This window comes from Lagenorhynchus albirostris, chromosome X (assembly GCF_949774975.1).
Source record: "Lagenorhynchus albirostris chromosome X, mLagAlb1.1, whole genome shotgun sequence".
In the NCBI taxonomy this organism is placed as follows: Eukaryota; Metazoa; Chordata; class Mammalia; order Artiodactyla; family Delphinidae; genus Lagenorhynchus; species Lagenorhynchus albirostris.
The window spans coordinates 4791345-4815570 of record NC_083116.1 but is presented as its reverse complement, the minus strand read 5'-3'; the positions used below and the strand labels follow the sequence as shown (position 1 = coordinate 4815570).

At 60.7% G+C, this 24226-nt stretch overlaps 3 protein-coding genes and 1 long non-coding RNA gene across 20 annotated transcripts; 1 reads left to right on the top strand and 3 right to left on the bottom strand.

Annotated features, from left to right (window-relative positions):
* Positions 1 to 1615: 1615 nt before the first annotated feature.
* LOC132514116 (uncharacterized) lies at positions 1616 to 11771 on the bottom strand. 7 transcript variants are annotated; one of them, XR_009538620.1, is made up of 4 exons: positions 11011 to 11132; positions 8157 to 10703; positions 7609 to 7729; positions 1616 to 7489 (listed from the first exon to the last, which is right to left on the bottom strand). It is a non-coding gene; the product is annotated as an uncharacterized LOC132514116 (long non-coding RNA). The 7 variants fall into 7 exon arrangements; XR_009538622.1 differs by having other exon boundaries at positions 7609 to 8293; positions 8497 to 10703; XR_009538621.1 differs by having other exon boundaries at positions 7609 to 8719; positions 10041 to 10703.
* On the top strand, positions 11633 to 16882 carry LOC132514115 (protein EOLA1-like). 11 transcript variants are annotated; one of them, XM_060138861.1, is made up of 6 exons: positions 11828 to 12001; positions 12324 to 12432; positions 12706 to 12777; positions 14298 to 14410; positions 15033 to 15313; positions 16064 to 16882. In XM_060138861.1, exons 5-6 carry the CDS (start codon positions 15061 to 15063, stop codon positions 16285 to 16287), a joined length of 477 nt encoding a protein of 158 aa, XP_059994844.1. In that variant the 5' UTR covers positions 11828 to 12001; positions 12324 to 12432; positions 12706 to 12777; positions 14298 to 14410; positions 15033 to 15060; the 3' UTR covers positions 16288 to 16882. The 11 variants fall into 11 exon arrangements, with proteins under 11 accessions (XP_059994838.1, XP_059994835.1, XP_059994841.1 ...); XM_060138859.1 differs by lacking the exon at positions 12324 to 12432; XM_060138857.1 differs by lacking the exon at positions 14298 to 14410.
* Positions 16883 to 17645: 763 nt separating this feature from the next.
* LOC132514031 (heat shock transcription factor, X-linked member 3-like) lies at positions 17646 to 19044 on the bottom strand. Its single transcript, XM_060138665.1, has 4 exons — positions 18571 to 19044; positions 18016 to 18141; positions 17853 to 17905; positions 17646 to 17781 (listed from the first exon to the last, which is right to left on the bottom strand). Exons 1-4 carry the CDS (start codon positions 19042 to 19044, stop codon positions 17646 to 17648), a joined length of 789 nt encoding a protein of 262 aa, XP_059994648.1.
* A 4381-nt stretch (positions 19045 to 23425) lies between these two features.
* Positions 23426 to 24226, bottom strand: LOC132514114 (melanoma-associated antigen 4-like). The gene has a single exon (XM_060138850.1). The coding sequence runs from the start codon at positions 24224 to 24226 to the stop codon at positions 23426 to 23428; it is 801 nt and encodes a 266-aa protein (XP_059994833.1).

The window sequence follows — 24226 nt, the reverse complement described above, 5'->3', positions numbered from 1 at the left end:
ACGGGCACTCCTCGAGGGCAGGCTCTGCCCCTTCCATTCACTGCTGTATCCGCAGGGCTGGCACTATTTGTTGGGTTTTGAGGGATCACTGGGATGACACGCATGACCAGAATTACGTGGATGAGAAGGCAGAGCTCACCCTGCACAGAGAGGCAGGCATCACCCTTGTCTCTGTGGGCATGTGAACTGAACCTGAGAAGGAACCTGATGTGGGCTGCGATTGCCACCACATGTGCTGGATACCGAGGGCCCTGTTCCCGGAAATGGCTACCTCAAGATGTGCTGGATTGTCCTCTAACTGCCTGGGGAGTGCCAGGTGGATGGAGCTGGGTCTGGGCTGCCCCAAGGTTGATGATACAGCAGGAATAGCCTGGTTTCTAGCTGGGAACTCCCGGGGGAGTGAAGGTGAATTGGATCACAACCAGAATCTGATTCTGTTGAAGTAAAGCCTTATGGAACATGAGGGGGCAGAAGAGGGACTGGGCATCACTGCAGCATTGACATTTGCTGAGCTCCTGCCCTAAGTCAAGGGCTTTGTAAGGTGAGATGATTCTCTCATTGTGGAAGAGGTTGGTCCCAGGCCCATTTGTCTCTGGACATCTTGCATCATCCCATGAACAATCTTTCCTTTCCCTTCTCTCTACTCTCTTTTTCCTTCATTTTCTCTTCAAGCCCAGACTTTTCCATCCTGCCATTCATTGACTCAGCGAGCATGGCTCTGGATGGGAGGACAGGCCTGTAGCTTGGAGCAGGCAACTCTAGGGCTGTCAGAGCCAGGAAGTGCAGAATTTCTCAAAGCCTCCAGCAGGGCCCGCCCAAGCGCTGGTGTTCGCTGGCGCTACTTCATTGGTGATTCATGTCCTTAAAATAATATATAGATGAAGCATACACTTAAAACAAACTACAAATGCCTAGTCAGATCTTTTTTTTTCCCTCCTATTTGAGCTGCATGCATCCAAATTGAGGAGGTTACATTTGGTCACCCCCTTCCTCCTGGTTTTCCCCGTTCCTCTTCCATCTAGGGAGGATTTCGGCTTACTCCCCCAGACTTAAGAGCCTCAGGGAAGGGAAATAATGAGACCTCAAGGAGGACTCTCACAGCTGGGGGGCTTCCTGTGTGAGGGGAGGGGCTGCGAGCCAGCCCCAAGCCTGTCTGGCATGGCACACCTGTGCTCTTATACTCCGACAATCAGGTGTTTCTTGCGAAGGGGAGCCCACAGCTGGATGGCCAGGGCAACCCCCTCTCCCTCTGCACTTCTGCAGTCAAAGCCAGGGGACAAGTGGAGCTGGGAAACAGCGTAAGGCTTGGGTGACATTCCTCTGGGGCCCCTCTCATACTTGTGCCATGAAACACACCTCAGGCGCGAATGGGTCCATCTACAGAAGGAATAGCTAAAGATGGTCCGAAACGAGGCCCTTTTCAGGGTCGGGGAGGAACAGAAGTGTGGAAGGAATCTTTGGTGGTACAGCGAATTAGCATGTGCCTCATCAGACAGGTGTCCTCACGCAGTTAGTAGTTTATACCAGAAAGGTAGCAAGGGGAACACAGGCTTGGTGAGGAAAAGGAAGCCCTCATTTTAGATGGCACTAATAATTTTAAAATAAGTAAAAGGGATGAGAATTTCAATTTTGCCTTTACTAGGATGTCATTTCCTTATACACTGCAGGCTGTCATCTGCATTTTACTTGAAGAAATGTGGCATTTGGGAAGCAGTGGACGTCACCCCTTATGTAATCCGTGTGATGTGATATTTCTGTAACATCATTTAAAAGTCTATCAATATGGGAAACTTCTGTAAGAGTCTCTAAGGGACCAATAAAAACACTTGGGTGGAAGGCATACCAGAGGGGATTCTTGCTAAAGGACATGTGTTCACAGGCAAACCACAGCTTGCAAAAGTCCTTAAAGCTGGAATTTCTCTCCATTGAATTTTGGAGCCCAAGTGTTGCCTTTGAACCCCGGGTAGGAGCAAAAGCTTGAAACTCCCGGTCCTAGCCTTCACCTTGTACCCTGGCAGAAACCACCAGCTGCCCAACGTCACTGCCCCCGACAGCTTGCTGGCCTCCAGCGGGCCACGTGGCCCCCACCTCTCTGAGTGGTGGCACGTGGAGTGGTCACATGATGGGGCAATTAAATGAGCATGAGCTCTGCCTTCAGACAGATGTAATTTCAATCCTAGCTCCACAGGGTGGTCCTGACCCGCTGCTAAACTTCCCTTGGCCGCATCAGGAAATGTGAATTCCCACAAAGAGACTGCCTAGGGGTCTGTTCCCAGTGTCCAGCAGGTACTCAATAATCTGGGGCTGTGGGTAGCAGGTTCTGCCAGTGGAGTTCCAGATCCTGCCCTACGTGGCCTGCCCCAGCTCTAGCCTCACTGGGGCACAGCTGCAGCGACTGCTGGCCCTCCTGAGTCCCACACCATGGCTCGTGAACTTCAGAGAAATGCCAGCTGGGCCAGTGAAATGCTTCCAGTTCTGAAGCCGCAGCCTGTGGCACAGGGGACTTCAGCCTTACTCAGGTGATACCCACCCAGTTGCCTGACAGGCTCCAGGGAGCAAGTGGGGCATCTTCCTGGTGCCTTGTTCCTGGCACTTTGAGCAGAGCAACTCTGGTTTCGCATTTCCAGTGTAACTTGTCTTCTACGTCAACAACAAGCTGCTTAAAGAACCAGTTCTCAGAACCCCAGAGGGACACGACAACAGGCTGGAGGCAAGGTAGCATTGAGCACTCTTTCTGCAATTGTCAGCCGGTGGTGGGGCCCAAAGGCAGGCAAAAGACCCCAACATAATTTTCCTGCTTCTCTTCCCCATAACATCTTTGTGCACCAAATTCATTCCAGCCTTTCAACTCATGGAATCCTCCCTGCTGCCTCAGGGACTGTGCACTGTTACTACGCCCAGCATACAGATGTGCAAACTGAGGCTGGAGAAGGGTCAGCACTGGCTCAAGATCTCACCGCCAGCAGAGCTGGAACTTAAACCCTAAATAGCCTCTGAGTCATGATGGCCACGGTGCCAAGGACAAACCCAGCCCAGGGCATTGGTCTGGGCCGCTCAGCCCTGTGTGTGAGGCTGACCACCATGCATCCTCATGGGCAACCAGGGTACATGGAGAGTCACCAAGGCACAGAAGCAGGGGTGGGCAGGCAAGAGAGAGCTTCCAGATCATTGGCTGGCAGAAAACCTCAATTTTGCTCAGGGAAAACATGGACTTTGCAATTTAGGGTCCAGGTTAATCCTAATAATATAATTAGTTACTAAGCATGGAGCAAGTGACACGTCCCTGAAGGCATCTTTCCATCCTGTCCAAAGTTAACAGACAGGCTTCTCAGGGACAGAGGGGGCCACCCAGCAGAGCAACTAGCACCTGTGGCAGCACAGCGCCCTTTCCCTCCAGCTGCATTTCCCCCTGGGCTCTTGGGAAGTGTGCTATGAAAGCAAGGCAACTGGGTGAGCCTGATGATGCCGAGCTCCGTGTCATCACCGAGCTCTCAAAATCAGAGACTCCTAAAGCACAAAACACACCAGAATTGTGTGGGGGACGCAGGCTTTGTGGGACAGCACTGGGAGATGGCACAGCGCTCGGGATTTCCTGAAACAAGACAGTGGACAGGTTTTCAGAGATATAAACAACTAGTGGACAAACACGCTTTCCAAGAACGCTTCCTCTTTTTAGCTCTAGGTTCATCCCATTTCTCCCATGGAAGACCGTGGTTGGTGCCAAACGAGATTCCACATCCTGATGCAGTTTGACAGATGGTGGGGTATCTAGTCATCTAGGTTGACCTGGGGCTTGGGCCTCAGTCCTGCCTGTCCCAGGGAGGGCATCCCTGCTGGCCGAAGGCTGGAGGAAGGTCACACACCCAGGAACCCTGGGCCTCTGTCAAAATGTTGGTTCTTACTGGTGTTAATATCACATGCGCACAACGCTTCGTCCAAAAGCCTTGGGGGCCACGTGAGTTTCAGGATTCATGAAGATGATGGGGACACAGAGCATATATCAGTGACACCCTGGCAGGGTCTAGCAAACACGCTGACTTCTCTGCAGTGAACCACATGACTCTTAACACCAAATGGGATAAATAAAGAAAAATTCAGGATGCTATAAATAGCTTTGTGGCATCATCCATTTTTGGTTTTACCACCAAAAGGGTTTAGGTCAAGCTGGTGAAAACACTTTTGGTTGCCAAAGCATCATGGCTGATGGAATCGTGGAGAGCAAATCACAGACCCGTATTTCCCGAGGCAGCAGGCTGACATCAACTCCCACACAGTTCAGGGAAGCTCCTAGCTTCAGTGATTCCTGGCGCTGCTACAGCCCCTAATTCTCAAACCCTGTCGGATTGACTCAGTTCACGCTGCCTCCTATTGTGTCCAGGGGCCACTATACGTCTTTGGTCAAAACCTACCCATGGCCCCCAAGTCCCCAGGCCATATCCTGTAGGACCTTTGGGACTGGAGTCCGACAGTCACTGTTCTCTTCCTCCATTCCAAGCTGGAGGCTTTTCAGTGTCTGCCTGTCTCCCAGCTGCAGGTTTCAAGGCACAGGCCTGCTTTCCCACACTCTTTCTAGCCTGGCAAATCCTTCTTGGGAAAACAGAGACGTCTCTTCGAACACTATTCGTAGTAGGTGCTTTCTGGTTTACAGATTGCTCTCATGTGAATCATCCCGTGTCATCCTCACCCCCACCAGACAGAATTTAAAAAATTAGTCCTTATGGGGAGACTTTCACATTATGCCCGTCCTTTAGACGAGGAAGTCCAGACTCACAGAGGTAAAGTGATTTGCTTAGGCTCACACTCCAGCAGTGGTGGGGCCGGGGATCAATCGCAGGTTTGTGACGGCAGAGCAGAGCTTGTGCTTCCTCCCACGCTGCTCCCTGTGGACGACAGGAGCCTGCCCAGCCTACCTGGGTGCTCTGCACACACACTTCCCTCTACAGACAATGAATGAAACTTCACAGCACATCAAAATCTCTAAAACTCCCATGCCAGCAATCGCTCAGAGGACCTGATTGCTGGTGTCAGGCTGGGGCCCTCCACAAACTCGTCTGCTCCAGCCACGCACCTGGGCTCAGTCCCCTGAACGTGTCTGGCCCTTCCAGGGGGCCCGTCCCCCATCTCCCAGCTAAGGAGACCCTTCTCACTTCAAGACCCAGCCCAGACGGCCCTCGTCCCTGAAGCCCTCCGCAGCCCCTGGCTCTGAGTCAGGGCTTCCCCGCTCTTCACGTTGCCCTCCTTCCGCCTCGGTTCAGACTCTGTGCTTTACAGGTCTGCCTGGAAGATGCCCCTCCCCCACCAGCCCTGAGTAACCCAAGGGCGAGTGGACACCTGTGTCCCTGCACAGTCCAGGACCCTCTCACAGGACGGACGTCTGCGGACTTAAATGGGCTTTGCCTTCTGACGCCTGGTACCCAGATCTGCCCTCTCCCATCAAGCTGCGCTGACACCGATGACGCTGACAGATGGCCAGTCAGCCAACGCCCTGGAAGCACGTCCCCGGCCCAACCCAGCGGTCGTCTGATGCACAAGAAGCCAAAGCACCTCCCACCAGGCCGGCCGCAGGGCAGAGCAAGGTGCTGCCCGGGCAAAGGCAGCTGGCGCCCCGTGCGCGCACGCAGCCACCCCTCGGGCACCACTTCTGGGTGTTGGTTCTCCCGGTCAGTCGATGTGGATCGCAAGGCCTCGGGCGCTGCGAGGGCCTGACCACGGGGGCCCACTGCGGGGACCTCTAATGCCCGTCCGTGCTCTGCAGCTCCCCGACGGGCTGGCAGAAACCGTCAGGTCGACATCGCAGGTTGAAGGGACACCCTGCCCAACCCTGCTTGCTCCCTGTCCCCTTAGTGGGTGTGAGTCCCCAGCCAGCCTTTGGCACTAACTCTCTCCCGGGATCAGCTTCCCGAGGGACGCAACCCGAGCCGGCCGGCCCTGGAGTGGTCCAAGGAGCAGGTGATGAGATGGGGTCTTGGTACGGGATTGTCATCACCCGCCTCACTGGCAATGAGGACCCCACCCCGGGGATGGGTGGTGTGCGGGCGGACAGCCCCGGCCGCAAGGCCACAGCCCAGTTGCTAGAACTTTCATGCTAGAATTTTCGCTGGGCTGGCAGGGGGAGAGGAACGTCCTGGCAGGTGAGAAGATCCAAGCGTGCGGAACGCGGGGGGCACAGGGGGAGGTGACTTCTTTGCTTTGCCGACCATAGGGGATGAGCAGCTTAGGGTGAAGAGCAAAGTGAGAAAAAAGGGGGCCCCAGGGTCTCCCCAGTACCTTACAAAGGAGCCCCCATCTCAGGCAGCGGACAATCGTCCAACCCAGGATTCGACAGAAGTGGCTGAACCTCAAAGACGCTGAACGTTCAACCAAGGCACGCCCGTCCCGCCAGCATCGGAAGCCCACCTGGGCAAACCTGCATCCTTGACACGAGGACCAGGGAGACCGGGAGGAAGCCCCAGAAGAGCGGGGCTCCCCAGATGTCTCTGAGCTTCTGAGCCTGAGGCAGCGGCACACCCCTCCCCCTAAAGAGCTGGCGTCCCCAACTCACCCCCGAGGGAGCAAACATGACCCGTGTCCTTCCCCACAGGTGCCCTCCGTCCCAGGAGACAGGGTAGCCAGCCGCCCCGATTTGCTGTGGGACCCGAAGCGCTACAAGCAGGAGAGTGCAGGAAAAATGGGGAGAGGTGGTCAGCCCACTGCCAGGCCCCCAAGCAGAGCGAAGTCACCTCACAACACAGGCCGGGCGCGCCAGGCCAGGTGAGGGAGGAAAGGGACGAGCCCCTGCCCTCCCCCGCCGCCCAGGGACCGCAGCAGAGGTCGTGGGGCGCCACTGAGCGGCCAGAAACCAGGGGCTATGACGATGGCCGCCACTGACCAGGAGGCCTGACCCACCGAGCGGGGCAGGTGGTCAGTACCATACGGCTTCCCGGGGGCTCGATGGATGGGCAACCAACCAAGATACAGTCTAAGATGGACACTCAAAAGAGCAAGGACGGACGGCAGGAGGCCGAGGGCAGCCGCCCCAGTGAACAAGTCACGATCCCTCGCCCAGGTTCTGCCCCCGAGCCAGTTCTCAGACGTGGAACCGCGGACCAGGGACGTGGCGGGTCCCCAGCGGGAAGGACGCTGCAGCACCACGGCAAGCAGGCACTGGAATGACCCCCCAGCCCCTCCCAAAGGGACCTCGGGCTCCGCGCTGGGTGACCCAACACCGGGAAGCGGGACAACCAGACAGCTGGAGGCTGGTGGACACCGGGCCCAGCTTGACCCTGATGTGGGAGACGCGATAAACTCTGTCTCTGCGGCCGCTTCAGGAGCACCCCTGGGCCGGGGTTTCTGAGCAGAGGCTGTCACTGGTCCCAGGTACGCAGGGCCATTCCCGAGGGTTTGTCAGTTGGTCTTCAGCAGGGAGAGGCTGCAATCCAGTATCCTCCGGAACCAGGCGCAGGGCTTAGTGAGATGTCTGCCGAGGAATCCTTCAGAACCTGGGATGACCCTTAACGGGAGTGAGAGGATGTAAGGCCCAATGGCAACCCTGCACGCACTCCAGCGAGTAAAGGAGAAACGTGTAGAGAAAGAGCAGGGGAAACACGCCCCAGTCGTGCACTCGCGAACCTTCCTGCCTCCAGGCGATGCCTTATGGGCGTCCCTTGCTCCTGACTCTTCACATCCTCTCTGTCCTTTGTAAAGTCACCACGGAGAGCACAGGGATACTCAGGAGGCGGCTGAATGGGCCCTACAGGCACAGAGCACAGCAGTCCTGTCATCCAAGCCCTGTGACCACGGTTACGGGATGGCAACGCTCGCTCCAGACTCCCACCCCCGCACCCCGGCCCCACTCCTGAATCTCTCAAACAAGGAAGCTGGCCCCATTCACTGGGCCACGGCCTGATGTCGGGAAGGCCCCCTCCAGCTGCGGAGGGCCTGGGGCCCGGGTCGTTGCCCAGAGACTGAGGACGCTGAAGAGCACGTAGACCCAAGAGCTCAGGAGTGCCGCAGACCTGGAGACGAGCATCTCCCGCCCCCAGCCAAAGGCGATATAACCGTCTGTAACGTGAATGCAAGTGGGGGCATCGCCAGAAGCGCACAGGAGGCCCCCTGTGCTGCGCCACGTTCCCTGCGCAGGCGCCAACCCGAGCAGTGGCGGCCAAGTGGCTGCTCACGTCTGCAGGTCCCCTGCGTGCAGCTTCTTCCCGAGGTCCTGCAGCGCCAGTCACTGAGACAGAATCAGAAACACCTGCGGTTCTCAGGCTGGACCCCTCGATCTGGGCCGTGTGGAGAGGGACACGGCCAACAGGAGCTGCCCAGGGGACAGAGGGGAAGGAGGGGGCAGGGGAGCACGTCTTAGAAACAGGCCAGATGTGGGGCGGCAGGAGGTAAACCGGGAGCTGGGGCAGAGAAAACAAGGCCGGCCGTCTTCCTGCAGCTGCACGGCTGCCCCGGGGCTTGCCCTGCGTGAGTCCAGGGCAGGGACTAAAGCCAGGCACTGACCGAGTGACTTACCCAGTCAAGAAGGAGCCCTTTCTCACGGGCAGAGCGCTGGACGCCAGGGCACCGGCTCCTCGGGGACCACCAGCCCCAGGGGGCGGGCCTGGGAGTGGGCCGGCGGGACACGCCCTGACGTGTGGGGCACTTACAGGCCGGAGAGGGTGTAGGCGCATGCCGAGTCCAAAGCTGCCCTTCAGAGAGAGGAGGAAACCAGCCCCCAAGGGGCAGGAGGAGGCATCTGAAACACAAACAACCAGGGCGGGACTAGTACCCGGACCCCGGAAGGAGCTCCCACGACTCGGCACAAAAAGGACACGCAGCTCAGTGGAAAGATGGGCAAAAGGCGTTGCAGAGAGGAAACCAGCCCTACCAAGGAGGACACTAGGGAAACTGAGACTTTGGGTCGAGCCCGTCCCACACCGGTGGTACCCCCAAACGTGCGGCAGGAGCAAACTGGAACCCTCTCCGGGCCTCAAAGACGCAGTTGGGGTGGGGGCTGGAGGCACCCAGGCCCCCGGGGCCGAGAAGGGGACGCAGCCGCCGAGGCAAGTGCCCAGATGGGTCGCAGGGACAGTGAGGTCTGCTGGTGCCATGGGCGGGGGTCAGAAGGGGAAGTGCACTCAGAGCAGGTGCCCCGGGCTCCGAGGGGAGACGATGTCCTGGGGGCACCGCCCCCCAAAGAGCAGTGGCGCAAACGACGAGGACTTCCTAGAAGGAAGATGGGGTGCCTCACGGGGACAGAAGCGTGTCGGGGGAGGAAGCGGAGCTTGGGGAGGAGACTCCCTCCTGGGATGTGGGCTGCGGCCCAGTCACAGGGGCTGGGAGGAAGCAGCAGCCCGAGCAGCGGAAGGCGGGAGCGGCCAGGCTGGAGGCCCGGCTGACCCCCAAGTGAGCAGACAGGAGGGAGAGAAGGCCTGTTCCTGCCGGGACCTTGCTCCTGGAGGGTGTGGGAAGCAGCAGGTGGAGAAAGCGTCACCGGGAAGTCAGAAATCAGATGGTTTGAAGGCTCGGCGCTGACTTAGCTGTACTGAAGATCAAGGCTGAGCTGCAGAGGGGTCCCTCTCCCGGGGGCAGCCACACACCGTCCCACGCCCACCTGCAACACGGCCAGGCCATTCCTCCTGCACCCGCCCATCCGGCAGCGAACTGGCCTGGCAGCCACTACCCCGGACCTCCCCCGCCCCGGGGGACCTGGGGCTCCCCGCCTCTCAGCACACACGGGAGGGTCAGAGAAGGGAGTCCTTACGGAGCGCCGTCACAGCTGTCCCCCAACCAGCAGCCACCGATCACGGGCCTCTAGCTCACTGGGCAAGTTCCAGTTCTTCAAAACCGGGATTCGGGAGGAACGCCAGCAGCCCACCCACCATTCCCGGGACCCTCCCTCATGATTTGAAACCACTCCGACGAGGTTCTGGGGTGTCTGGACGCAGCTCGCAACCACTCCTGGGGCGACGAGCCGAGGAGGGGACACCGGCATGGAGGGAGTTGGACCTGCTGATCGCTCAGGTGCCCCGCAGCCCCGAGGCCTCACATCCACGAAGGCACCCTCTGCTCCTCACCTCGGGGCCGGCATTCCTGTTTCCTCAGGCTTCCGCAAGGAGAGAGGAGGCCAGCTCGCTGGAAGAGAAAGCAGTGCTCTGTTGAGCCAACGTCCCCTCAGCAGCAGCTGTGGCAGGCGCCCGGCTTACAGGAACGAGTAAGAGCTTGTCCTTGTCTTCCCGGCACTCCTGGAGAGCAGCTCCAGCCCGGGAAGAAGAGCCCAGCGAAGGCAGGCAGCAGGAAGGCACAGGGCGCTGCCAGAACCCCAGACGGGAGCTCCTGACGCTCGCGGCGGGCGGAGAAGGGGACGTTACAGCTGTGCCTGGGAGGAGGACAGGAGCTCGCCAGGACAAGAGGAACCAGGGCTCCAGGAGCGGGAACCGCACGTGCCGAAGTGTAGAGACCCGCAGAGCGCGTGCGCGCAGCGTGCACGGACAGCACAGGCACCCAGGGTGTTGGGCGACAAGGACGGAGAGCTGGGGCCGCCCGAAGGCCCTCCCAGGGCACCAAGGAGGTGTTGGGGCTTAAACAGGAGAGGGCTCGGCAGGGTCTTCAGCCCGGGGTCGATGAGGACAGACGTGCGGTGTGACACGGAACCGATGGCCTGTGGGGCACCCACTGGAGGAGGACAGACAGGAGGCGTCCCGGCCGCTGGGGAGACTCAGGTGACAGCAGCACCGGCCCTAGGTCATGAGGCCTGAAGTCAGCCAGTAGCAGTGGGGACAGAAAGAGGAGCATTTATTCTCATCAGGCACTTGGGAGGCAGGGACACCGGACTTGGTCACCAAGGAAATGGGAGGGAGGGCTGCCTAAGCAAAGCAAGGAGGAGCAGAGCCAGGTGGGCGGCACTGAGTGGGCTGAGGCCCCGCCCCCCGTCCCCCCACTGGGAGGAAGAGGACAGGAAACAGCTCTGAAGGGGAACTTGGCTTTGTTTGGGACATGCCAGGTCCCAGGCGCGACAGGAAACCGACTGAGAAATTTTCTTCTCACCTCAGAAAAGGCCAGATAAAGACTGTCCCTCAGGACTCGGCCAGCAGTCGCAGGGTGGCCTGGACGGGAGGTGGCCTGGGCATTCAGCCCAGAGGTGCAAGACTCAGCCCAGAGGCCCCGCCCTCTCCCCTCCCTCCCCTCCCCCTCCCCTCTGACCCCCCTCCCCCTCCCCCCCCCACCCCGCATCCCTGTCCCCTGGGGTCCATTCTGAGGCTCGGATTCGGTCGCTAAGGACCCTGGGTCGCTTCCACTTTGACCCTTGCCGACTGTTGCGGCGCGGACTGGACGCCTAAGGCAAGGGACTCAAAAGGGCACTGCCTGGCCTCCGCCACTGAGCTGGCCTCGCCCACCCTCCATGGGTTCCCAGGGGCCCAAGCTCCATCCCGGTCAGCTCCGCCCCCGCCCCGCACCTGCCCGGCTTTTTCCCCAGCTCGGCCCCACTCCTCCTCAGTTCCGCCTCCTTCTCCAGAAGCTCCTCCTCACCCAGCTCTTTCCCACACTTCCGCCCCAAATACTCCTCCCCCCCGTTCCTCCCACCTCCGCCCTGCCCCTCCCCCAGCTCCTCCCCAGCTATTCGCCACAGCCCCGCCCCTTCTCTTCCGACCCGCTCCCCCGCCCACTTCCTGGTCCTCCTCTGGGTGCCGCTCCACGCCGCCGGTCTCGAACCTCCGAGCGGCCTGGCCTTCCGCGCGCCGCATGGCCTGGCGGCTCCTACTCTGTCTCCTAGCGGCCGGAGCCTGCGGCAAATGCGCGATTGTTCGTAAGTGCGTGTCTACGTGCCTGCGTGCGTGCGTGCGTGCGTACGTGTGGACGTGCATGCGTTCACCCCGGAAATAAGGAGCGTCAGCGCTTGCGGGCGCGGCTACCTGTCACCGGTCCCGGTTCCCCGAGGCGGACGACCGTCCTTCCCGGTGGCCGCAGCCGGGCCGTCCCACCGCGCCCGCGACTCGCCCCGCCCACAAGGAGCCAGGACCCGCCGCGCCCGCGGACGGTACCTCCGGGCGGGAGTTTCCCGGGATCTGCGTCGGGGAGCGCGCGCGGGGCGGCCGAGGCTGCACCTTCCTGTCCCCTCCACCGCCACCGTCCCCGCCCGCCATCCTTCCACGTGTGTGTCCCGCGATGCGCTGGTCCACACGCACCAGCCGCCCGCAGTCCTGCCACCCCCCGCCTCCCGCGGGCACCGCCCCCACCCCCCAGCCCCCACACCCCACACCCCACCCCCCACAACCCCCACCCCACCCCACACCCCACCCACCTCCCTGCCCTGCGGTGCTCAGCTGCTTGTCCACGGCTCCCCTCTCGGTGGGGCCCAGCCAGGAGTCCATTGAGGGTCACGGACTGTGGGGCTCTCCAGATCCTTCCCGCGTGGCACTGTGAGGAGAGGTGTCGTTTTCTCCTGTTGGATGCGGGAGCTGCTGGGCTGTAAGGTCACCGTCACTCCTGTGGGATGGGCTTCTGTGCTGCGGGCTGAGGCATCGTGGGGTCCCCGACCCAGCCGGGCGGGGACGGAGCCGTTGCCTTGATGAGCAGGACCAACCCTGAGGGAGGCGGCACGTGTGTTTCTCATCGGTTGGGCCCTCCTGGGTCCTGGTGGTCTCCGGTCCCTGCCGAGAAGAAGACCGTTGTGGTTCCTTGGCCGGCATTGCTGTCTTGTGGCTGATGACTTTTCTCCTTGTCCCTCTGGTTCTCGTGCAGGTGAAGACACCCAGACAAGTGGAAGAGTGTTTTCTCCTCTGGCCACCAAGCAGGCACCCTCTGCGTCGAGAGGTAGGCGGGCACTCAGCCGCCTTCTTCCCGAGGGACTCTCCCCAGGGATTCCGCCCGCACGGTTCGGGTCCCGTGGTTGTGATCTGGTGGCGCCCGTGAGGAAGGGGCTGGCTGAGAAGCTGAGTGGCGGAAACCGCGGGCGAGCCTGGGATCCAGTCACACACCCCAGTAGGAGCCGGAGAAACGGCCAGGCCCCAGGGACTGGCCAGCCTCCCTCGTAACTAACCCAAACGCAGTGAGGAGGGCGACCCTTTGTCACCCATCAGGTTGGCAGAGGTTAAGCGGGGTGATGATGCTCGGGGGCCCGCCAGTGCGTGAGGGCACGGCAGCCTCGCCCGTGGCTGGCAGAGTGTACGTGGGGGAGCCTTTGCGGAAGGCCGTTTGCTGGCGTGTGTCAGCATCTCGGGATGTGTGCCGTGTGACGCGGGCCTCCTCCGGCCCGGGGCTTCAGTTAGCGAGTGTGTGGTCGTGTTGAGTGTCTAGAGGGGCAGAAAGTGCCAAGCAGTCTGGGAGTCCCCATCGGCGGGGGAAGAGTCAGTAACCTGTGGGACAGCCGACGACGGGGTACCGTGTGGGCGGTGAAAATAGGACAGATGGAGACGTCCAGACGTGAAGCGGTGTTCCCGAGGTGCTGTGAGCGGAGAAGTCATCCCCCACCCCCGCGTGGAGAGGTGTCCAGGACAGGGCTGACCCTCTGTGATCGCTCGCCCGGGCAGTCGTGTCAGAGTCCCACGGTCTGGGTGGCTTGAACTACAGAACGTATTGCCTTGCGGTTCTGGAGGCCAGAAGCCCGAGATCTAGGTGCCGCCGGTGGTGGCTCTTGTGGGGGCTGTGGAGGGAATCTGTCCCATCCCGCCCCCCTCACTCCCGGGGCTCTGCTGGCTCTCCTGTGTGCCGCTCTGTCTCTAACTGGCCCCTTTTTGTGGGGACATCAGTCCTGTTAGAGGAGGGTCGACCCTAATGAGCTCATCGGACCTTGATCACCCCTGTGAAGACCTTTGCTTTGTAGGTAGGGTCACACTCTGAGGAACTTGGGGTTGAGATTCCAGCACGTGAATTTCAGGGGCACGGTGTGACCCCTACCACTCTCCAAAGGCTCTGAGGTAGGAGCACACGTGGAACGTTCCAGGGATGGAAGGAAGGCCTTCATGGCTGCAGGGAGTGAATCCAGGGGCGAGGAGAGCAGGCAGCCAGGGGGAGGAGCCAGACCATGTGGGGCCTCATGGGCCCTGGAGAGAAATGTGTCTCCGCTCTGCTCGGGGAAGGAAAGCCTTGGAAGGTCCTGGACTGGCTGCCTTTGCGGCCTTGTCCCCCGTCCTCACAGCCACGTGGAAGTGGAGGCTCCGTGCGGTGCCGTGACCCGGCTGACTTTCAGGCCCGCGGCTCCCCTGCTCCTCTGTCCTCAGCGAGCAGGGACCCTCCCCCCACCACCCAGGTACAAGGAAAGCAGGCGAGGACGGGGGCGCGTGGAGTCAGGTCCCCTGGAACCATGCGCTGTCTCTCCTTCGGCGCCTCCTCAGCTGCAGAGCGGGGTGACGGTAACCTCCCGGGTTATTTGAGGATTGAATTCTGTGGTCCCTGGATGGTGCCCGTCCCAGGTCCTGGCGTGGAGACGGAACGCGCACCAGTGCCGGTAGTTCCTGCCGTCACGTATCCTTTCTCGGGCTCCGGGCCGGGGTGGAAGCGGTGGTGCGGGAAGGGGTGGGAGGAGGGTGGCTCCCAAGGCGCGCGGGGAAGAGACACCTGGCAGGGCCATGTGAGAGCCAGGCCGTCCCCAGGGCCGAGCCAAGGTTGGTTGCCAAGGATTTGCACTCAGCAGCCCTGGGTAAGATGGGGGATCCGCAGAGCATGGGCAGCGGCAGGGCCAGGGAGCTGCGGGGCCGGGGGCAGGGGCGAAGCCAGGCCCAGGACTGTCCCTGTCTGTGCCGGGAGAGGGCCAGAGCCCGGCCACTGGGCTGTGAAGCCAAGGGGCCGTCCCTCCCTCCTCTCTGCCGCCCGGGGCCCAGTGCCCTCTGTCGTGGAATTGCCCACACGCCTCTCTCTCGCTGTCCCGGCCTCCCTTGTGAGGTCCCCGCGGACTCCATCTGATGGACGGATCCCCCCGGTCGGCACCCCCTGTCAGCTGACGGGCGCGGAGACGGATGGAAGGGGCTGGCGCCCGGGGGGCCCACGGGGCTGAGGTCAGGCCCACGGGTCATGAGCTCGGAGGCCGGCACGTCAGGCTGCTTGACCGTTCTGGTTCTGTGTTTCCACAGGCGCGTGAGGCCCTGGGAGCTCTGGGAGATGAAGTTCGGCTGCCTGTCCTTCCGGCAGCCTTATGCGGGTTTCGTCTTAAATGGGGTGAAGACCCTGGAGACGCGGTGGCGGCCCGTGCTGAGCGGCCAGCGGCACCGCACCCTGGCCGTCCACATCGCGCACAGGGACTGGGAGGACGCGGCCTGGAGGGAGCTGCTGGCCGGGAGGCTGGGGATGAGCCCCGCGCAGATCCAGGCCTTGCTGCGGGACGGGGAGAAGTTCGGCCGCGGAGTGATAGCCGGCAAGTGACGGTCGCCTCCCGGGGCTGCCCCCCAGGGTCTCACCCGGGGCTTTGGCGTCTCGTTTTCTTTTGAACCGGTCGGTGTGGGGTTAGGGTTCGTTTTCCTGAGGCACCTCGCCTTCGGAGGGGCCGGGAAGGTCCCCTCCCCGCCACTCTGGGCCTCAGTCCCCCTTTGTGCTCTGAGAGGCAGAGGCGGGTCCGGCTCTGCCCGTGGCGCTCGCCTCCGTGTGTGTCCGTGTGCGCGCCGTGGCAGAGCCCGCGGGAGGCAGCACGGCAGCCAGAGCTGCGTGTGAGGGGGACCTGGGGACTCGGGCTGCCCGCCCGGCTTCACGCGCCCGCCTCACCCCCGCTGCCCGCCGCATCCTGAGGAAGTCCCCTAAAGCCCCCGGCGGGGGCAGGTCCCGCATCAACCGCTGGCCCCCGGTGGATCGCTCAGGGACCTGATTGCCCGTAGGCCCCCCGCAGCGGCGGCCCGGGGCCCTCCTGACCTGTACCTGCTGCCTGCAGCGGTCGGGCCTTGGTGGGGTTGTGGGGGACCAGGCCTCTCCTTTTCATTGCTCTCCCTCCCTCCCTCCCTCCCTCCCTCGGCCTCGCCCCCAATTCCCTGAACCGAGGTTGGCGGGTGCGAAGTGCTCGGCCAGAGGGACCCAGCTCACCCCGGGTCCCCTCGATGACGTGGTCTTGGTCTCTAGCGGTCGTGACTTTGAATCACCTTGTTCTCCATCTGTGTGCTTGTGTCTTTGTGCACAGGGCTGGTTGACATTGGGGACACTTCGCTGTGCCCGGAAAACTTAGGTCCCAACGAGGTTGCGGAGCTGGAGAATCAAGCCCTGCTGCCCAACCTGCAGCAGAAGTACCTGACTGCGCTTGCCAACCCCCGCTGGCTGCTGCAGCCTGTCCCCGGGAGAGGCGGGAAGGACGTCTTCCAGGTGGACATCCCCGAGCACCTGATCCCCTTTGGGCAGGAGGCCTGACCAGACTGGGCTCTCGAGAGGAAGGTGACCGAGAGACCGGCTCATTGTGCCACCGTCCACTCGCCTTCACGCCCTGGACGTGCACGTCTGGTTCGGTCTGAATCGGCCCTGCCCCGGGGAGCGCTGCCCGCTCCGTGCTGTTCACGGAAGCAGACGTGCCCACCTGGTGCAGGGACAGGGGTTGGGACTCTCCTCGTGCGATGCCGCTCTGGGCTCAGCGACAGAGTCTCGAGGACTTTGACCTTTAGGAAAAGATGGCAGGGCCACTCGTTTTGGCCCTACTGGTTCTGGGTGGTTGAGAGAGATGTGTTTTGGGGGGACCAGTTAGCGTTTTCCCCTCTTTGGCCTGGTCAGAGCTCCCAGATGTTTGGACCGCGTCTGGGGAACGAACGATGGGGGAAGGCCGGTGGCGGGCCTCGTGCACGCGCGAGAGGACCGCAGGCCCAGAAAGAGGGCGCGGTCTGTCCTTGCAGGTGACCCTGGCCCTGTTGTAAAGCGTCCCTTGGCTCACGAAGCGTGTGTGTTAGACGTGCTGCCCGGCCACTTCACGTCCGAAGACAGGCTCCTAAATACAGCTCTGACGGCAAAGTGAAAAGGGCTGGCGCTCGCTTTGTGGAAACCTCTTTTACTTCTCTGTGGGGTTTGGGGCCATTTGTCAGCAAGCTTTCTAGGGGTTGTCACCTCTGAAGGTGCTGGGCTTTCCCCCAGGTGTCGGCTGGGAAGGGCCCGTCTCTTCTGAGGCAGACGGCAGTGTGCACGCCTACCTTGGTGGGTGGGATGGCCCTCCTTTCCGGCGGGCCTCTTTGGGAGGCCCCTGGATGGTGGGCTGGACACACGCTCAGCTGCGGGTCAGAAACTTCTGGCATCGTAGGGGGACCCAGGAGGAGGCTCCTTCTGCTTCAGGATGCATGACTAATGGAAGGTGACACCCCTGAGGTCAGGAGCCAGGCTGTGCTGCCTCCTGACTAGCAGGCAAGGCCCAGGGACCAGCCTGTCCTGGGCTGGCCTCAGCGCTCCCGAGCCACGTCCGTGGCTGAGCGTGGGAAATGCTGCGGCTTCTAAACGAAAGGGGGCGGCGGGGACCAAAGCCTGCCGGGGCTGTGGGTTTCCAGCCTCGTCGGGCCCGTCCACTGAGATGTGTGACTAGTACGGACAGTTAGAAAGGACACAAGACTCGCACTTCTCGTTCGATTCTTCATTTGCTCCCGTGGACTTTGGCTTTTCTTTATTAGAGACAAAAGTAGGTTCTTGGTTATGAGATGGGGCTTTTTGTGTGTCCCCAGGGGCCTGCGAGCTCAGGGATCGCAGTGGTCCTTGCACTGTTGGTGGAGAGCACGCCTGCAGTCTGAGGAGCCCCCCTACTCCTCGTCCACCTCAGGGACCTTGTTTGGGGACGTAGCTAAAAGGGCCCCCGGCAGGAGGGAGAGACAGCTGTTGTACAGAGACATCTCCGAGCCATAAGCCGGGTAAACCGTGGGGCTGGCGGGCAGTTCCCTGGCGCCATAGCGGGGGCACAGAAGTGACATTCCAGGGAGTGCCCTGCCCGCTCAGGCCGCCCTGCTCACTGGGGGCGTGGTGTTCCCTGGCCCATCCCGCTCCACCGCTCGTAGAGCACGTGCTAGAGGACAGGAGAGGCTGGGTAGCGCTGGGCCCCTGAGCACCTGGGGCTTTCTTCTGGGTGGTGGAATCGTTGTAAGGGATTTGTGGGGAGCGTCTAGTGGCAGCCACCGGCTTCTTTCCCTTCGGGGCTGTTGCGCTGGTCCCGGGCTGATCAGTTGCTCCCAGGTTGCATTTTCTCTGAATGTTCTCGATGAGCAGAGGCTTGTGTCTCTGAAAGTTGGAGTTGCAGAAGATCTGAAATGAAACGAATCACTTTAGCCATTCTGGGAGAAAATACCCACTCCTCCCCGCCCACCCCCGTCCCTCATAATGGTCTTATCTGACTGTGGAGAAAAGGTCTCTTTAAGTTCCTGGCAGGTTATTCCGCCCTGGAGTGTGCGCTCCCTAGAGCTCCCCGAGGCGAGCCTCGGTCGAGGTGTTACTGTCGCTGCCTGACATCTCGTGGCCTCTCGAGAGGGTCTGTAGGCGCACCTGCAGGTCCCCTCTAAGGGGCTGTGGCTGAATACCACAGGCTCTACTTTCTCATCTTTCCTTAACTACCTTCTCACGTGAGGAAACTTATTCTCGGAAATGAAACCCGTTCAGCACGTGGCCCATCTGGCCTCCCCGGGAGGTGTTCGAATAACAAGAGAACGTGGGCAGCGGAAGGGCTTTCTACTTTACCATCAGCCTCTTCTTCCCTGGAGAGCGGCTGCTCAGGCGTATTTTGCTGAATCCCTGCCGGTTCATTTGGCGGATGAAAGTCGTCAAGCTGTCTGTGTTGAAAATCCTGTCTGCGCCTCTGCGGTGAAGAACCTCCCTCTGGAAGAGGTCTTCCTCGACGATCACCATATCTCCCTTGTCATTCCAGCGCACAGAGGTGAAGGCGGGCTCCTCCGCCATCGTCCAGAGCTTTCTTGGGAGGGAGAGCTGAAGAATACTCTGGTTGGCCACACCGTAGTCTGCGCCCTGTGGTGGCGGGTTGTCTTGGGAGCCGGGATCTGGGCTCTCGGCTTGGTCGCCCTGCTTCTCCGAACTCTCCCGTGAATCCACGTTGGGATGCGGGGACGCACGAGAGGGGACCCACGTTGCTGGCTCTGCGTCAGCCGATGGGCCCAGCATGGCTGTACACAGCTCATCGCTGCTCTGACTAGCCATGGAGCCAGTCTGGATTGGGAGCATTCTCCACCCGAGACCGTATGACTGAACTCTCAGGGCAGAAATGCCTTGGACCAGAGCGGGGATGCCCAGTAAATACTGTCCGCAAGACTCTAGAATCTCGGTAGTGGGGCAGCCAGCCGCTCAAGTCGCAGTCTTCTTTATTGTCACGTGGTGTCACCGAGGCGGTCTGGAGAGGGAGCCCTGGCCAAGTGTCTTTTTTTCTAAAAGCCTCGAAAAGTGTGGTTCAAGTTCCCGGGAAAGACTTCCGTCTGCCGCCAGGCACCTTGTTTCAAGGGGCCAGGCCCCGGATGGGTTGAGAAACGTGATCCTGTCTCCACTCCCATCCCTTCATGCTGGCTTCCGATGTGCTCAAGGGCCAGGCCCTGGCGAGGCGTAGCTTGGCTGCCACTGAGACCACAGGGATCACGTGGGCCCCTGGCGACTGTCCCTCCCAGAAGATGGGGCTCCCTAGCGGGCTGGTTGGCCTAGCCTGAGTCGGTGCCCACCCCCCCCACCCCCATCCCCCTTCCGGCTCTGGTCGCTTGCAGCTGTTCCTGCCAGCTGGCCGGTCCTGCTCAGATGGGCCCAAACAAAGGGTCCTGATTTCCTGCCTCCCAGGTCAAGCTGTCCCCAGAGTAGGGCTGTGCGCGACCTCACATTCAACTCGAGTGTTCCCCAAGCACCTCAGACACAGCCCTGCCCACGATGCCGCGTGGGAGGGCATAGCCACGTGCCCTCCGCTGGGCATCGAGCCTCCTTTTGGGCTCTGCCTGCCCCCAGACCCCATCCCTGTGCGGATCACAGAGGGCTTGTCTTCAGCGTCCATTTCTTCCCGTAGAAGCCCTTCTCATGGCCCAAGAGCGCTCACTTTTGGAACACCTGCGTGCGTCCTTTTCCCATCGCCTTCCCAGACCGTCGGATTCAGCCTCCCTGGAGGCTGCCTCGAAAGCCCTGTTTCCTTTCCGCAGTGGGGTGGTTTGGCTTCTGCTCCCCCCCGATCCTGGCCTCCCACGTCCACCTTGGGTCTCCGTGGGTACTTGCCCTTTGAAGGACTTGATCTGGGGCTTCGGCGTGTAGCCTGTCCCATTGAAAGCAGGCATTTCACTGGTGCGCTCCCAGGCCAGCCCTGCTCTCCTTCCCCACGCCCGCCCCTGCCCCCCCTCCCCCCCCACCCCCGGGGCCCTGTCCCCGCTGTTACCTTGAGGATACATGGAATGATTTTGTTTGCTTTCAGCTTCGACGCTTTTGAACGGGCCTGCGTGACACGGACTCAGTCCCAAGGAAATTTCCTACTTGCCGACCTAGACGTGACCGGGGGAAGCCCCCGTCCACGTGCATTTGGAAGTAGATGAGGGTCTGGGTGTCGGACGCGCCGAAACCCGAGTGAGAGTCGTCCGTCTTCACCGCAGGTGGGAGGATAGGACGGTGGGTTTGGTGATGCGCGTTCTCTGGCCGTTGTGGGCGACTTTGTCCTTCATAGTCACTGTGTAGCGGACAGAGTGGCACCTTGGAAAGGCCCGTCTGCGAGGATCCTAGGTCCCTGTCCCAGCTCTGCCACTAAGCAGGGTCATCTGCCCTCTGTGAGCGCCACTGCCCTATTTCTGAAAGGGGAGAGCTAAGAGGGTGTGCAGGAGGATCGCCCGAGGTGCCTTTCAGCCTAAGGACTGGCATCCTGCATGGAGCTCCCGGGCCTAGATTCGGGCCTGCTCCCTGGTCTTTATGCTTCTAAACTGGTTTACAAAGCATTCTTCAGGTCAGGTCCTCCTGTAGGGACATGACCTCGGAGGCTGCGAATTGTGGCGGAGGCCGTCGGTGGCTCCTCAGAAGGGGCCCAAAGGCTGGGGCCTCCTTGGGCCCAGCCTGCCTGTGTGGCCTTGCCTGCTGCCCCCCTCCTCGGGCCCTCCCTCGCCCCCTGGGTCCCGTAGGAACTGCCTCCTTCCTGGTCCCCCTCCCTGCCAGGTGCCAGCCGGGCCCCGGCAGTGGGTTTGTGTGGCACCGTGGGGTCTTCCTCAGCCGGGTCTCGGGACCCTTCAGCTGGGCAGGCACAAGCCCTGGCGACGTCCGAGGCCTGCCTTTGCCAGCCTCGCCCTCCAGCCCCTGCCCTTGGCTTCCGCGCCCTGATGCCCCCAGCCCAGAGGCCCCCCAGCCGCTCCCCTCCCGCGCTGCCGCCAGGGTCTCGGGGTGTCTGCCAGCGTTAACTTCCCTCCAGTATCTGAGGAGGCTCCTGCAGGGGCCTTATCCCAGTAGGCACTGGGGCCTTACAGTCAGTCCCAGGCAGTCTCAGTCCCTCCCTCCCCGTGGCTCAGCCATGAGCAGCTCAGCCGGCCAGGTTCCCGTTGGACAGGAGGGCCCCAGGGCAGGAGCAGGGACAGGGCGCCGTCACACGGGAAGGTGCCGGGACTGGCCAGAAATGCCGGCCCCTGGCGGTGTCAGCTCTCAACAAGCCACAGACGAGCCCCACACTGTCTCTGCTTCTCCTTGGCACCTTCCTTTCTTGGGCCTGCTTTTGTCAACTGAAAGACACCGTGTGACGCTGAGAAGAGCAGTGAATCGCCAGTCAGAAGGTCAGCCACGGGCTGGGGTGGGTGGGAACAGCGTGGGCTCGAGAGGAATTCAGACCAGGGCTCTGGTCCCCACGCCGTCACTTACCAGCACGTGATCCTGGGAAGATTCTCAAGCCCCGTGGCCTCAGGTTCCTCACCCGTGAAGCGAATGGGTGTGATGAGCCCTGTCTCGGGCTGCAGGGATGTGTGTGAGCTGCGTAGAGCAGCTCACAGGGCCTGGCGTCTGTTGGAACTTCGATGATTGGCAGGTATTTCTCATGTTGTTCGGCCTCAGACCCTTCCCCTCTCTCCTCTGGCATTTGGTTGGGCGGTTTCTTGTCCCGGTCGTGTCAGAGAATATGCAGCTCAATAGGATGTGGAAAAGCTAATTAGCCAAACAAGATGTTTCATCAATAAAACTAAGGAAATTTTCCCAGTTAGAGGGTGTGTTAAATTCGGGTGCGGAGGGGTGTTCCCAGCGAGATACGACACGAAGCCCCAGGAAATAGAATCAAGGAACAAGGCTTTGCATCCCTCCCAGATGCTCTTCCATCCAAACCGTTCCTTTGCTTCATTTCAGCCCCACCAGACATCGAGTCCTTGATTACAATTGCCAAAGTACAGTCACGATAATGATTAAAGCTAATTAGCACCTTGGGTTCTGGTTCCCCCAAGAACAGGGAAAAGAGGGCCTGTCCACGGACTCTGGGCATCACGTCAAGGGAGTATGACCGCGTTTCTCCAGCTGTTGCATATATAACACCTACTTCTTCACTATGGTCAACTGCAATGCAACAAGAGCCGGGACCCCTTCCTTCCTGCCCGAGTATGAGATTTCTCTCGGGTTCATCCGTGATCCAGAAGGACACCTCACAGTAATGTCGCATTTCAGACTTTCCCCCCAAACACACCGCCTGCAGGTCTGGCTGCTGCCACCACCCAGCTTCATCACCATCACCTCCCACGGAAGGAAGCCCCGCTTCCCAAAGCCCCAAACTGCCCTGGCTCGGGGCACTTAACACTCCAGGGCTCGCTCCTGGAGCCCCACCGCCTCGTCCCATGTGGACTTGTTCTGTGGGACTTAGGGGACGTCTCACCACCTTCCTCATGTGACAGTGGCTCCTAGACCATCACTCCAGGTGTGGGTGTGTCCTGCTTTTCCTAGCGTTCCCGCTGCTAACACAGGGCCTTCCGGAGAGCAGAGGCTCCGTGGAGGTCTGCCGAATAAATAAGCCGGAGAGCAGGGGCCTTACTTACTCAAATCAGTTTTTTCATACTTTCGTAAATCACCGTGCAAATCCAACTAAACAGAGATAGCTTAGTTTTACAGAATGACAGACAAGCAGGATAAGAAGCAAAAACTCACTACGATTACTTTTATTTTTCTAATTCTTCCCCCATCTACATTACTGCTAAGTACTTTCACATGTCCAGAGCAGTTCTGATTCCAATTCCGTGTTATCTGCTTCAGGGTCACAAAATGAAATGGGAGATTTCCCAGTCTCTTTTACAAAAGAGCAAAACTCTTGTTCTTAAACTGAGTAATTATAAACACATTCTAATCAATGTCATTCACAAAGTTAGACACTGAAGCTTGTTTAGTCTTCCATTAAACGGAATAACATTTAAAAAACTCCTAAAGAAAACACAGATGATATTCCATGTCATCTTACACAAGAGGAACCCAAAGATGCTACACACCATGTTCCCCCCACTCGCAGGGGCCCTCACTACTTGGAAACTCGACCGCTCTCTCTTCAAACTCAGAGTGAAGGACCAGCCTCACTTGCTACCAGTGAACTTGGGCCTGGAAGGAGCCTGGCTGCTGCTCTGGCTCACGCTCCCTCTTCCTCGTCGCTCACACCCCCTGCACACAGGGATGGGAAGGACCTGGGATCCAAGCTACTGACCCTGAGCAGATGCTCCAGGACCTGCCACTTGCTGGTCTCCGCGTAGGCCCGGGCACCCCACAGGAACTCGTAGCGGGCAGGGTCGCTGTGGGGCACCTGCCGGTACTCCAGGTAGCCCTCCTGCACCCACACTTTGGTGAGCAGCTCCCTGGGCTCCCCATAGACGCAGGACTCCTTCCCGGCACACACCCCCATGTTGCCGAGCACTCCCCACACCTCCTCCTCAGGGGCGCGGTCACCGAACAGGGTGATCACGCCCAGGACCGGCACCAGGAGGCCGGCCTTGGGCGTGGGCTGCCCGGCCCTCAGCACTGCATCCCAGGTGAGGCCCAGGGTGGGGACCAGGACGTAGGTGCGCTCGCGGGGGTCCACCTCCTCCACGTCCACGCCAAACACCAGATACAGGCACTCGCAAACGAGGCGGAAGACCACGGGGAAGTGGTCCCGATGCTCCCGGAGGACCGTACTCAGCATCTCCGCCTTGGAGGTCGGCTCCCCGGTACGAAACTTGAGGAGCAGGAACCCCACCAGGTCAGCCATCAGCACAACAAGTGCCTCGCGGGACAAGGGCTCGGCATAGGCGGAGAGGGAAGGGGCACCAGGGGAGGCGGAGGACGAGGGGGATGCGGCCTCCTCCCCCGCAGCCCCCAGCAGCGGCGCCTCCACCGGACCCTGGGCCGGGACTGGGGCCTCAAGGTCGGCCTCAGGCTGGCGGAGCTCACTCAT

What these genes read in the sequence shown, in the direction of transcription:
- LOC132514115 (XM_060138851.1), top strand. Translation starts at nt 14,974, where the DNA reads ATGAGCTCGGAGGCCGGCACGTCAGGCTGCTTGACCGTTCTGGTTCTG. An exon ending in CGGCCGCGGAGTGATAGCCG is followed by an intron (nt 15,314 to 16,063) that starts GCAAGTGACGGT and finishes CTTTGTGCACAG; the next exon opens with GGCTGGTTGACATTGGGGAC.
- LOC132514031 (XM_060138665.1), bottom strand. Translation starts at nt 19,044, where the DNA reads ATGGCTAGTCAGAGCAGCGATGAGCTGTGTACAGCCATGCTGGGCCCA. An exon ending in CAGGGAAGAAGAGGCTGATG is followed by an intron (nt 18,142 to 18,570) that starts GTAAAGTAGAAA and finishes GTTTCATTTCAG; the next exon opens with ATCTTCTGCAACTCCAACTT. An exon ending in CAGGGAACACCACGCCCCCA is followed by an intron (nt 17,782 to 17,852) that starts GTGAGCAGGGCG and finishes CTATGGCGCCAG; the next exon opens with GGAACTGCCCGCCAGCCCCA.
- LOC132514114 (XM_060138850.1), bottom strand. Translation starts at nt 24,226, where the DNA reads ATGAGTGAGCTCCGCCAGCCTGAGGCCGACCTTGAGGCCCCAGTCCCG.